The 13,685-nt window shown below is 30.7% G+C and overlaps 1 protein-coding gene across 2 annotated transcripts in view; it reads right to left on the bottom strand.

Moving 5' to 3' along the window:
- Positions 1-13,685, bottom strand: part of LOC143046204 (putative pyridoxal-dependent decarboxylase domain-containing protein 2) — a 33,135-nt gene that overhangs the window by 8,416 nt on the left and 11,034 nt on the right. For both annotated transcript variants that reach the window (XM_076219243.1, XM_076219244.1), the window contains exons 6-19: positions 12,420-12,609; positions 11,971-12,039; positions 11,245-11,323; positions 10,590-10,674; positions 10,042-10,162; positions 9,290-9,445; positions 8,864-8,914; positions 7,362-7,433; positions 6,030-6,188; positions 5,285-5,390; positions 4,848-4,906; positions 3,952-4,064; positions 3,107-3,231; positions 2,045-2,163 (exon numbers count right to left, since the gene is read on the bottom strand). In XM_076219243.1, coding sequence (XP_076075358.1) covers positions 2,045-2,163; positions 3,107-3,231; positions 3,952-4,064; positions 4,848-4,906; positions 5,285-5,390; positions 6,030-6,188; positions 7,362-7,433; positions 8,864-8,914; positions 9,290-9,445; positions 10,042-10,162; positions 10,590-10,674; positions 11,245-11,323; positions 11,971-12,039; positions 12,420-12,609 — 1,504 coding nt within the window. The remainder of the gene's footprint in view (positions 1-2,044; positions 2,164-3,106; positions 3,232-3,951; positions 4,065-4,847; positions 4,907-5,284; positions 5,391-6,029; positions 6,189-7,361; positions 7,434-8,863; positions 8,915-9,289; positions 9,446-10,041; positions 10,163-10,589; positions 10,675-11,244; positions 11,324-11,970; positions 12,040-12,419; positions 12,610-13,685) is intronic.

Raw genomic sequence — 13,685 nt, 5'->3', positions numbered from 1 at the left:
TGACCATTTTGGTCATGTTGACTTATTTGTAGATCTTACTTTGCTGAACATTATTGCTGTTTACAGTTTATCTCTATCTATAATAATATTCAAGATAATAACCAAAAACAGCAAAATTTCCTCAAAATTACCAATTCAGGGGCAGCAACCCAACAACCGATTGACTGATTCATCTGAAAATTTCAGGGCAGATAGATCTTGACCTGATAAACATTTTTATCCCGTCAGATTTCCTCAAAATGCTTTGGTTTTTGAGTTATAAGCCAAAAACTGCATTTTACCCCTTTGTTCTATTTTTAGCCGTGGCGGCCATCTTGGTTGGTTGACCAGGTCACGCCACACATTTTTTAAACTAAATACCCCAAAGATGATTGTGGCCAAGTTTGGATTAATTTGGCCCAGTAGTTTCAGAGGAGAAGATTTTTGTAAAAGATTACTTTAATTAACGAAAAATGGTTAAAAATTGACTATAAAGGGCAATAACTCCTAAACGGGTCAACTGACCATTTTGGTCATGTTGACTTATTTGTAGATCTTACTTTGCTGAACATTATTGCTGTTTCAGTTTATCTCTATCTATAATAATATTCAAGATAATAACCAAAAACAGCAAAATTTCCTCAAAATTACCAATTCAGGGGCAGCAACCCAACAACCGATTGACCGATTCATCTGAAAATTTCAGGGCAGATAGATCTTGACCTGATAAACAGTTTTACCCCATGTCAGATTTGCTCTAAATGCTTTGGTTTTTGAGTTATAAGCCAAAAACTGCATTTTACCCCTATGTTCTATTTTTAGCCGTGGTGGCCATCTTGGTTGGTTGACCGGGTCACGCCACACATTTTTTAAACTAGATACCCCAATGATGATTGTGGCCAAGTTTGGTTTGATTTGGCCCAGTAGTTTCAGAGGAGAAGATTTTTGTAAAAGTTAACGACGACGGACGACGACGACGACGGACGACGGACGACGGACGACGGACGACGACGGACGACGGACGCCAAGTGATGAGAAAAGCTCACTTGGCCCTTCGGGCCAGGTGAGCTAAAAAGTAGTTTCGGAAACATGGTTTATCGAAGTGTAAACTTAGAGAAAAATTCTAATTGACCAATCCAATCCAAGTATTTATAGATATGCAAATCATATAAGAATTATTTGGTATAAGAATGTTTTGAGCAGTTCATAACACTTTCCATACAATGCATTTTGTATAGATAGTGTTGTGCGCGGCACAGTGCATTCTATTGAAAATGTACTATCTTCTTTGTAAAACAAAGTGTTGTGCACAGCACAGAACATTTCAGTACAGAATAAACATAGAATTTATTGAAAATTTCAAGCACACGAAATTATACAAATTCCATAATTAAAAATAATTCCAAGTTCAAATAATAGCCTTTTACTTAATCCAATACAATATACATCATGAATTTTCTTGTTTCAAAGAATTGGAAGGTTGATGTACAACAATTCTTTCCATGAAAATTTATTACACTGAAAATTAACAGTCTTTATTGAAAATTTAATTAGATGCATAAGGAAATAGTGTTAGTTTGGCTTCCACAACTTTTGATGCAGAAAAATTGAACTAGAACTAAGATAGATTCCATCTGGCAGATCAATGCCACTGAGGTAACAAAGAATATCAGACAAAACAATAATTCCATATAATGTATCAGTTGTTTCTGTTTTGTTTGTGTAAATTTACACAAGTTAAATATATCATGCATGTGTGACAATCATGTAAATAACAAAGTTTTGTGTATGTTGTCAGACAGAGAAGTCAGTCTTGTTGATTTGAACATTAGGCAAGATATTAGAATCTCATGCTTAGCATAATACAGTAACTCTTCCGTTTAACTGACTCCTACATTGAGTGAGGTTTCTTCTTCCTCCGAGATTCTATTTTCAGTGTGTTTATTCTTATTTCATCCTTTTTTTTTTTACAATTTCATGGATCACAGAAACTTTCTGTTATATTTTGCTACTATTACTCTTTTTTGTTTGTTTTTTTTAACTTTATAAAACCACTATAACCTACCCTAGATGACTCTTCAATCTCTTTACCACACTTCATCACATGATCTATTAACTCTTCCACATCTGTGTCATCAGTGATCAAACCAAACTTTACACATGCTAACTCATTCTCTAATCGCCCTGCAAAAATGAATTTTATCTAAATTACAATACAAATTTACACATTCTTATTCAATTTCTAACAGACCTGCAAAACATATTCATTATTGCATTTACCAAATTAAAGAACCTTTTCGTGCATGTTGCAGTAGTATATTTAGGTCTAATTTCAAAGGGGCATATATAACTCCTAGAAAAAAATCATAATTTCCTGTCAATATGCACATCTACATAGTATGTTCTTATTATCTAGAAAGTTTCATGAAATTCTGTTCTGTGGTTTCAGAGGAGTTAAGATGACAAACTGTTGCAGTAGTATATTGAGGCAAATAAGTTCAAAAGGGCGTAACTCCTAGATTTTTTTCCCCGTAATTTCCTGTCGATATGCCCCACTACATAGTATGTCCTTATTATCTAGAATGTTTCTTCATGAAATGCTGTTGTGCTGTATCAGAGGAGTTGCGTTGACAAGAACAGGACTGACGCACTAACGGACAGACTGATGGAAGGGTCAAAAACATTATATCCTTTGCAACTGTGTTGCATGGGGTATAATAACCCTATTGTAGTATCCTTAGAGTTATCAATTACATTCAGATTTTTCAAAATTTTACACTCTTGCTAACCTTGTACATCCCAACATCAAAAAGACACTTGAGTACATATCTGAGAGTCGTTGCACTAACTGACAGCTAGTTCAAAGCCAATCACAACTAATATGGATAGAGAAAAGGTACAGTCTGTTGCCATAGTTTAACCAGAAAGAAGGCAGACTGAACATTTCTAAGAGCTTACATAGAGAGAAGGCACACTCTTTTGCTTTATTTTCTTCACTAACAATATATTATTTCTACAATTATAACTTGTAATTTATAACAGTGTAAATAGCCTACCCAGTGAGAATGCAGTATCTGTAGCTTTCAGTTTCTTCACTAACTCTATGTTAACTGTGTTAATAGCTTACCCAGTGAGAATGCAGTATCTGTAGCTTTCAGTTTCTTCACTAACTCTATGTTGACAGTGTTAATCTCATGTCTAGGTTTATGTGATAAATGATCGGAATGGTTGACACATGATTCTGGTAAATATCTGTAATCAAATAATAATACTATTATCAAAAACATCTGTAACATGGTTTCAATACAAGTGTTACTGTTGATTCACTGTTATTTGTTGGATACCAATTTTCGTGGCTTTTGTTGGTACAGGTGAATCTCGAATAAAAATGTTTAACAAATAACAAATTTTCTGTAGGCTTGTATGCAGACTTTGGCAAAACCACGAACTGCAAAAATGTAAGTTTTCCTAATTCCACGAAAATCGGTACCCAAGAAAATAAGTGAACCTACAGTTACAGTACTGTGAAAAAAGAAAGAGATTAAAATTTCTGCATTACTTTCACACTCTTGAGTAATGTAATATTCCATGTAATAGAAATATTTACTTTTCAATACATTGTAAAAATCATATATATCTATACATTTTTTCTTTCTCCATTTTATGGAAGGTTTTATTTGATAGTCAATAATATTCCTATATACTTTATTAATCCCTTTATTATAATTCTTTTTACAATCTTGATCATTTTAATAAATCAAAACGTTAAGTGTCTCAAAACACTCTAAGATAAGGATGACCTTGTACATACCAAAATATAATGGCATGACGTAGGATTATAAGCGTTCAGAACTATTGAACCGTATGTATTTAGTCATGTTCTTTAATTCACAAAATTACAATCCATGTTAGTACAGATAAAGACAATAATATTTGTGTTTTTATTACAGCCCCAAACTTAACTTAACTTACTGCACGACCCCAAGTCCAGCCCATTTTGGCATCTCTATCAGCTTCAAATTCTTTTGCTGATCCACACAAGCTCTGAATTTGTCTCTCTGACCAACAGTAGCATCTAATATATTCTAAAAAATTGTTAAAATGAACGAAATTAAAAGCATGTTTTTTTTATAGAATAGAAAAATAGGAGCTGATTATGTGGTGTGACTGCAAATGCAACGAAAATCTATATAGTCCAAATGAGTTGGATTTTAGTGACTATAGTATAGGTAACTGTACAGCCTTCAACATTGACAAATCCAATCCAACATGGTTACCTATATACAGCAAATACATACTAAATTGTAAAATTATTCCAACAGGAAATAAAGCTTCTTTTTTTTTAAATCAGTTGAGCATTCACAGCAATGTTGCACTCAGCAAGCAAGAGATAGTACACTGTAAGGTATCATCAATATTTGTGACACTTTAATAAACTATTATTTATCTTTATCTTATCTTATCTATATGGTTCTAAGTTCAAAGGGAGATAATACACTGTAAGGTATCATAAATATATGGGTCTATGTTCAAAGGGAGATAATACACTGTAAGGTATCATCAATATATGGTTCTAAGTTCAAAGGGAGATAATACACTGTAAGGTATCATCAATATATGGTTCTAAGTTCAAAGGGAGATAATACCCTGTAAGGTATCATCAATATATGGTTCTAAGTTCAAAGGGAGATAATCAGCTTTTTCTTTTTTGTTGTGCATGCCTGTCGGGCAAGGTTTATGAGTACGAAGTATAACAAATTTTACACATCTTTTTATATGTGTATTACCTGACAGAAGAATTATAGGTTGCCATATATATTGTGTCTTATCAGTACCAGTACTTATTATTCATGTGGTAATAGACTTACTATCTGGTCTTTTAATTTCACAATACTTTCTTCTACATCTTCTGGTTTTATTCCTTTCACTAAAAAGAATAAATTCAATATGAAACATCAATTGTTTATATGAAAACATATTTTAATATATATTATCTATTTCAAATTCAATACTTTAAACACTAACAGATAAGGGCTATTCCATTAAAATGTATATTAGAGGGTAAGAAGGGACTTTCAAAATATCCCTACAAGAAGAGAACTATTTTTTTTAGATAATTTGGTATGATACTTGCTCATATAAAAATATCTATAATGGAAATGTTAAGGCCCAAATGTGACCTTTAATATCTTTCTTTTGTAAAATTGTATTGTTACACAACTTGTTGTCGTCTAACAGTTCTTTAACTTCCCCTTCCCCTCTAACACATGAAAATAAATGAAACCACAGTATTTAAAAGTATTACCTTGAGCACATTCCAAAGGAGCAAACCTTAGACAGATGCCTTCTTTTTCCAATTTCACAATCTGGAAGTTCAGTTTTGGACATTCCATCTGCATTGTTTCTCCTAACTAAATATGAAGAATAAATTATTCATTTTTTTTCTCAAACATTTGTGAAACGTTTTATAGAGGAACTGTTAAGAGTTATAAATTCAAGCATTTTTTTTTTTTTTTTTAAATTGTATATTGATGAAATAAAAAACCTGATCATTCAAATATCTGAAACAGGTTATTCATGTTATTACAAAGTTAATTTAGACCTGAGTAGCTAGGCTATTAATTTTTAAATCAACTCCAACTGAAGTTTAAATAAACCTATTGCATAAAAATTTAAGCTGGAAAGAAGTTACATTTGAAATGTAAGGGAAGTAAACAAATCCAAATTCAGGAGCCTGTAACTCAGTGGTTGTCATTTGTTGATTTGTTACATATTTGTCTTTCGTTAATTTTTTGTACATAAATTAGGCTGTTATTTTTCTCGCTTGAATGATTTACATTTGTCATTTCAGGGCTTTTTATAGCTGACTATGCCGTATGGGCTCTGCTCCTTGGTGAACGCTGTATGGTGACCTATAGTTGTTAATTTCTGTGTCATTTGGTCACTTCTCAAGAGTTGTTTCATTGGCAATCATACCACATCTTCTTTTTTATATGTAAAAGGACCTCTATAAAATAAGAACTATGGAACAAGCCTGATGTGCTACATACCCACATATTAAGAGCATCATAATACACAGCATTCTGATCTTCTTCTGGTTCCTCCTCCTCCTCTACATTAGTACTGTAGGGTGCAATCTGTATCCCTGTCTGTTCTCCATCCTCTGCATACTGAAACACAATGTTTGGTGTCACAATCTCAAACACAACCTGAAATATACATCAATTAAAATTTCATGAATTCATACAAAACTATCAACATTAAGAAATGATATGTAAAAAGCACCCAAAAAAATGAAAATGGCCCAAATATCTTTTTTTTTCTTGGAAATTACTCATTTGTCATAGATGATATCCAATTCAACACACAAAGTTATCTCAAAAAGGTTTTTTTTCAGAAAACAATTAGGATATACAAAGCTATATTTACATGAATTTCAATTCCTAAGACCACTGAAACATATGTTTTAAGGGGGCTCGCGGGTCTAAATGAAATTTTTTATTTAATATAGGATTTCTCTATATTTTTCTATAAATGAACTTTATCTTATACTTAATAGAAAAATGAAATAAAAAAATGGGGTCACCGTTCATTTACGCTCACAATCTGCCTTCGAAAGGAGCATACATTTTTGTTAATGTCCTTTTTTTCTGTTGAACTAATAGGAGAAATAGCGGCAATATCGAAATAAAAAAAGAACTAAATTACAGAAATCGCTAAAATTTTACAATTATTTAGTCTATGTACAGCTTATTCGGAAACAACAATAAAAAATATAGGTCACCGATGAGTTAAAAAAGATATTTCAATTTTTATGCCAAAAAATGGCATTTTTGCACCAAAGGGAGATAATTTGAAGCTTTTTCAATGACATCTACATTTTAAAAGTCTGCTGGGGCCAACACGAATTGATTTTTTGGAATGATTTTTGTACCATATGATAAAGTAACAGCTACTTAAGTTAATCAATAAAATTTGTAATGAAAAAATAATTTTTATTTTTTTTCTGAAAATCTTATACCCGCGAGCCTCCTTAAAACCAAAAAGTTTAATCACTTTATAGTCCTAACATAGAATTGCATAACAAATATTTTGCTGTGAATTTTCTTCAAAAGATCCTTATCTATATCTTATGATTACTGTCATCAGTCAAAAAAATTTGAATCCATCTATCATTGCAGTTTTTTAAGAATGAATATAAGTATCAGTTATCAGAATTTGACTTCTTATTATTATGATACTCAAGGAGTCGTATTATTCACATTTTAAAATAAAAACCTTGCAAAAACCTTGCAGTAATTTCTGAATTTATAGTACTCATTTTTTTCAATTTAGTTGATCAGGTTGAGAAGAGTTTTAAAGATGACAATTGAATGACCTACCAGAGCAGAAATGGCTTTGAATATTAAATCCTTGATTCCTTTTACGTCTTCTTCTTCTTTCTTTTCTATACTCTGTAAATAGAGAGAAAGAAAACTTCTATCAAATGAATTTGTATGTTGACCACTAGATATCTTTTGGTTATTGTCTTGCTAAGCTGATGTCACTTCTTTTTTTATTCATATTCTAATCAGTCTAGAATTATTACCACACTAGATATCTTTTGGTTATTGTCTTACTAAGCTGATGTCACTTCTCTTTTTATTCATATTCTAATCAATCTAGAATCATGTTAATTTTGAAAATATATTTGCTTATTAAATTAAAATCAGAAACTCCACAAATAATTTTGATCAAAAAGGTTATGAAGATTCTCTAAAAACTTTCACAGAAATCCAGCTACATAGTTTAATAGCAATGCCAATGGCAGCAAGCTGACTTCCCCCAAATGAAGTTGAGTAATTCCAATCAGGGCTTCCAAAACGGTCATATATTCTAGTCATTTGTATAATGTCGGGTAGAAGTCCGGCTGGGCAAAGCATGAAACGGACATATACTTTTTAGTTTTCAAGGCTTTTTCGGTCATTTTTACATAATTCACGATCTTTTTGACCCAACCTTTTGCCTTTAACATAAACACATTTCCAGTCATAAATGTGACACGATGATTAATTACTATCCAAACAACACCTACTTCAATACTTTCTAATTTTAATCAAGGCTAATTAGTAGTTGGACAGCTGAAATCTACCTGTTCAGGTGACAGGTGGACTATGTTCAGTACCGGACATCATATAAATTGATCGGTTTATTCAGAATTATTTTCTTACATTTCAGCGGTTTGTATCTAATTGATTTAGTCCTAAAGATTAAAATTATTAGAAATTAGTTTATCAACATGATTTGATGAAAAATTTAAAAAGGTTTTTAAATGAAAATCGTCACAGCTATGTCGTATGAACTAGAACATGTGTGCGCATGTGCACTGGTGGGAAATTTAATAATGCATCTAATATTTCTTAAAAAATGCTAAAAATATCATTGATGCCTGTATCTAACGTTCATTTCAAGTATTTTGTTGAAGAAATTACGTGGAAAGAGCTTCTTCTCTCAGTCGTGCTTTGTCCTAAATGTACATGGATTTTACGTATCCGTTTATGGTCCATGCTTTTACTATTTTGAAGTTAACATCCATTATAAGAACAATGTGAAAACGAAAGTAAAGTTTTTGACAACGTCATTTTGCACAAATAAAAAGTCTAAGGCAAATATGAGCATTTTTAATGTAATGTCAATCTTTGGAATGGCCATCTGATTACCATAATTGCCTTTTGTGACTAAGTCTTAAGGGATTAAAATCGGGATAAGATATGAAATATCCGGCTGGCTCAAATATTTTTTGGAAGCCCTGATTCCAATGTGTAACATGGACTTTCATTGTTCTCTTCTTCAAGAATTAGTATTTGTTTAATGGAAACTTGTAATATTCAAGGCTTCAACTTACATATTGTTTTATTGTTGGCATATCATTTATTCCTTTGTATAATGCTTCAGCCTACAAAAGGAATTTGTTAATTTAGGTCACATTTTTAAATATGTTCCAAGAAAAAAATCAAATTAATTAAAAAGCTAATTCTATGTAAATTTCTGGTCATTAATTCTGAATAAACATATATAGGTCTTTCCTTATATTTCCACATCTAATAATTAAACATGATATTCTAATTTCAAGTTATTGACAAATATTCATAAAACAAACAAACAAATTAATAAAGATATAAATCAAAAATACAATTTTGTAAAACGTTGATTCAACAATTAAAACAGGAATACAGAATGACGGAGTGATCAAAGCTACTTTTTCAAAGAAATGTTTTAAAAAATCATATATCCTGCTATATTTATTATTTGCTATAACACTACAACTCACCAAGTCACATGACGACTTGACTCTATCAACAATGCCATCATGTCCAAAACTCTGTAGACATATCCACAAAGGGAGACAATTCAATTTCAGTTGTGAATTAAATGTGTTTAGACCAGCTGCTATAACCAATGCTGGGTCATTTGTTTTGTATAAAGTCTAAGTACTGTTAAGGTGGATAATTTACACAGTTAACAACACATTCTGTTAGTTCAATATATAAATGGAAAAAACAATGAACATTTTACTTTAAAATGTTGAAAAGTAGGATGAAAATATCCATCAAACAAGAATATGTGTCCATAGGACACTAGTATGCTTTATATTCTTGCAACAATCATATCACACACATATTTCCATTATCTAATTAACCTTTAAATACTAATGAAAACACCAACTTGGTGTATATTTTTAACATGTGTACTAAGTTTCAACTTGACTTGTTCACAACTTCATTTTAATCTATCTTCAACCTTAACTTTAATATAGTTTAGCTTATATTTAAATTGTTCATATCACAATAAACATATGTACATAAGTTTAAAGTGGGTGTGACAGCATTTCAAGATAAACTAGCTTAAACCAAATTTAACCTGATATGTTATAGAAAGACACTTAGACAGGCAGTTGGACAACAAAAGGACGCAGAAAGCATATTGTCCATATTATCTTAGGCAAGGCATGAAATAATTCCAGAAAGATTGCACATTCAATACTTAAGAAAAAGCTGTACATGGTGTATTTAACAAGGATACACAGTAAGGAAGACCAGGTATACCTAACCATCTACCTATAGCTAGAGTCATACTGTCTCCACACTTAGCATTCTGTAAAGATGTTGGTACTGAGAACATAGTCAGGGTCGCCAATGTGTTTCTGAAATGATAAAACATATGTATGTAGCTTATATCAATAGCATTTCAGAAAGGTGTATTTACATGGCATGTTGTCATTGTATATAGCAATAAGAAGCCTGATTGTTAATGAAATATGATTGACAATAAATTGTTTCACATTAATTGTAAAAATTTGGAATTTTCCTTTAAGTTTAGAAGATGCAAAAACATCTAAAAATCACAATTGTTGTACATGGTAACAATTATGCTATTCAACAGTACATCACTGTAAAATGAACCAATTCAGAAAGAATATGCTCATATCATATAATTTGCAGGTCCCAAAAGTCATTTCGTTTGTATGATATGAACTATAGCATGACTGTATTTGTCATATAAGTAGTTTTTCATAAAAGTAGCAAAAACAATGTTGTCAATAGAGGAAGCATGACATGTTTAATAATTACCCTTCTACATGTAACCAAATGGATTTTCTTTTACATATGTCTTGAAGTTCATCTAAATTGTCCACCTGTCCAGTTAATGGAGTACCTAGATAAAACAAAAATCATAAAAAATAATTATAGCAAACAGACTGCATGCTGACCTCTAGATGTCTAGGTTCTTTTAAGATATCTGATTTGCTGGTATATTGACATGCAAAAAGGAAGATGATTTCAAATGCAATGGATGAAGTCTGTTTCTTTCTTCTTATAGGTTATTCATAATTGATAGTGATATATCAGCATGGTTGATATTTTTGGTTTAACTTTAATGAATTCTTCCAATCAAATATTCCCTCTTATGAAATATTCAAATTTATTACAGTAAAGTAAAGAAATTACCGGTATTAGAAAAATTATGAGAAATAGTTTTTTTACAAAAATCAAAACTATTTCAAATTTAATAGAAATATCTGTGTGCCTGATTATTTGAATTAGCAATATTAAATCTCACACTTTTGTCTATTGTTCAAAAATCACAAAAAAATAAAAAGTTTTATCTTTAAATTCTATGTATCTATATATAAAAATTTTAAAATTAAGTCCTCACCCTTACTTTGAATCTAGCACATATAACCTAAGTCTAATATCAAAACTTTTACAGAAACAAACTATTTACCTGCAAAACACACCAACATGACAGGAGTCTTAGCAGCAGCAATGTCATCTCGTATCAAATTCTCAAGGACATCAATATTCTGAAAATAAATTTCTAATGAAACATCGTTTGTAATGTTCATTTTTATTGGATAATGTCATCAATTTTTATGACATTAATTCACAGTTCATGCAATGAATATGTATGTGCAAACACTGTTAACGTATGTCAAATTTATGATTTGCATAAATTTGACATTGTTTTCTGTCAGTTTTGTTGTGACTGTGACTTTGTCTATATGTCTGTGATTACACAATAAGTGTTAATGTTGTTTCCTGTATTTTGACATTGTGTGATAGTGACATGAGTAAGATGTTTGGATGAAACTGTTTTCGAACCTTCAGGATAGCTTAAATGTTTTGAACTGTTCTAGTGTATGCCATGTGTTTGGTATTTTATGTAACGTCTGTATAATACATGCAGTGTGAATAAATCGTTTTGTTTCCTACAGATTGTGTTTAGTTATAAATTATGAACGCTCGGAATTCTACATTTACAACAAGTTTCATTAAAATGGAGATAACAATATTGTATTTTAAGCCACAACGGCATCAATTGGTGATTTGATGGTCATAAATTATGAGGAGTTAAAGGTTTACAAAAATATGTTGAAAGTATGAGTTGGTTTACCTAGCTTTAAATAAATGATTATAAGACTGTAAACTAATTCAATAAAAGAATACATACCATTCTACCTACAGCTCCATTCCTGGTCACAACTGGTACTGTACATATACAAGATAAGGGTAAACCAAGCTGTTATAAATACAAATTAATATTATCAGTAAATGACAATCCTCATGATTCATTAATATTTGGATTTAGCATGCTTTGTAAATTAAGGAAAATTTATACATATGTATTGAGGCTTTACATAGGAAATCTACTACAACTTCATATTACATGTATACAATATTTGACCAACAATATTTCTTAAATTCATGTGGAAAAGGTAATATCAATCTATTCTATAAATTTGCAAAATTTTAAGCACTTAGATGCTTAAAATTGACATATATAAATGGAAGTTCGACAAATTTACTCTGAACAAAGGACTACCAAAGGACTACCTAAGGACTAGAGGTTACTTTAAAGTAATGTGCTGATTTATACAATATGGGGTCTAATAAACTTACTTGTAAACATAGATAGTTGGTCACCCCAGGTTTAGCTGATGCACTGACATATATAACAGGAGGTCTGGAATACAAGGCTTCAAATCCTTCTGTAGGGTACTTCGGATATTTCTGGTACATAGCCAATCTACAAATCTTAACCAATCCATCCATCTCTTCCTCGTGATACACAACAGAGGAGTCTCCAAATCTGAAAAAAGACAAGTATTTCCATTGGATTAGAAATTTACTTTGAAATTTTTGTTTAAAATATCAAAATGAAACTTTAAGTAACTTAATGTCGATTTATGGTATACTGCCATCTTGGATTGTACAATCACAGTACAAAATCAGTCTATGTATTTGCCCAAATCTGCAAATTTGGAGACAGATTTGCAATATAATGGTTAGACTATTTATTTATATGAAGAAATCTTGATGATTTATTGTATTATTCGAAATATTTAAACAAATATCATTTTCTTTGTATTTTAAAATCATTTTTTTTTTTAAAAAGAGTCATTTAAGGGGAGATAACTCTTTTAGTAAAAACTCTATACTGAACTAATAGGGATTTTTTTATTTTTGCTTGTAGCAAGAAAACAAGTTCTGGGACACTATGTTTTCTTTTTCTTTTCTTAAAACCTATAATAAAACATATCTTCTCACAATTTATTTCAAAATTCTATCTCATAGAAATTTTTTTATGCAAACAAATGTGTATTTTCATGAACAATCTAACCAAATCTTGGTAATTTTCAACGACTCATAGCTTGAAAAATAGCACGGTGACCCATACTTTTTATTATATTTTTGAAAAAAGCATAGTAAAATCTTCATTTTGGCAAATTATAAGAAAATTCTGTCTCAAAAAGTGTATACTTATGATCTACCTTAAGGATGTAAAAATACTCTTGTTTTTGACATTTTTTTAATCCTCTAATTTCATCCATGAAGTGCAATTAAAATTTAGCAAAACTAACCCCTACTTTTATTTTCATAATTTTTTTACATAAAGCTATTTTTGAAAATCTTTTAATCTTAGCTTTTTTCATAGTTTTTGAAAGAAAATAGGTGCCAATATCAAATGAAAAAAATTTCTAGAGAAAATCTTTTCCCCAATAAATTTGTATAGAGTGGGGTGCTCATTTTCGCCACATCTTTCCATGTTTTCTACAGTTTATGTACAGGTCTAAATGTTTTTGAAGTATACTGATATTTCTATATGAAGATAACTTCAAATGCAAAATATACTTAAGCTTGAAAACCGGTTTGCTTTAAGAAAAT

The sequence above is a fragment of the Mytilus galloprovincialis genome, chromosome 9 (genome assembly GCF_965363235.1).
Source record: "Mytilus galloprovincialis chromosome 9, xbMytGall1.hap1.1, whole genome shotgun sequence".
In the NCBI taxonomy this organism is placed as follows: Eukaryota; Metazoa; Mollusca; class Bivalvia; order Mytilida; family Mytilidae; genus Mytilus; species Mytilus galloprovincialis.
Note: the sequence above shows the minus strand (reverse complement) of the source record. Positions and strands in the feature narration are given on the sequence as shown.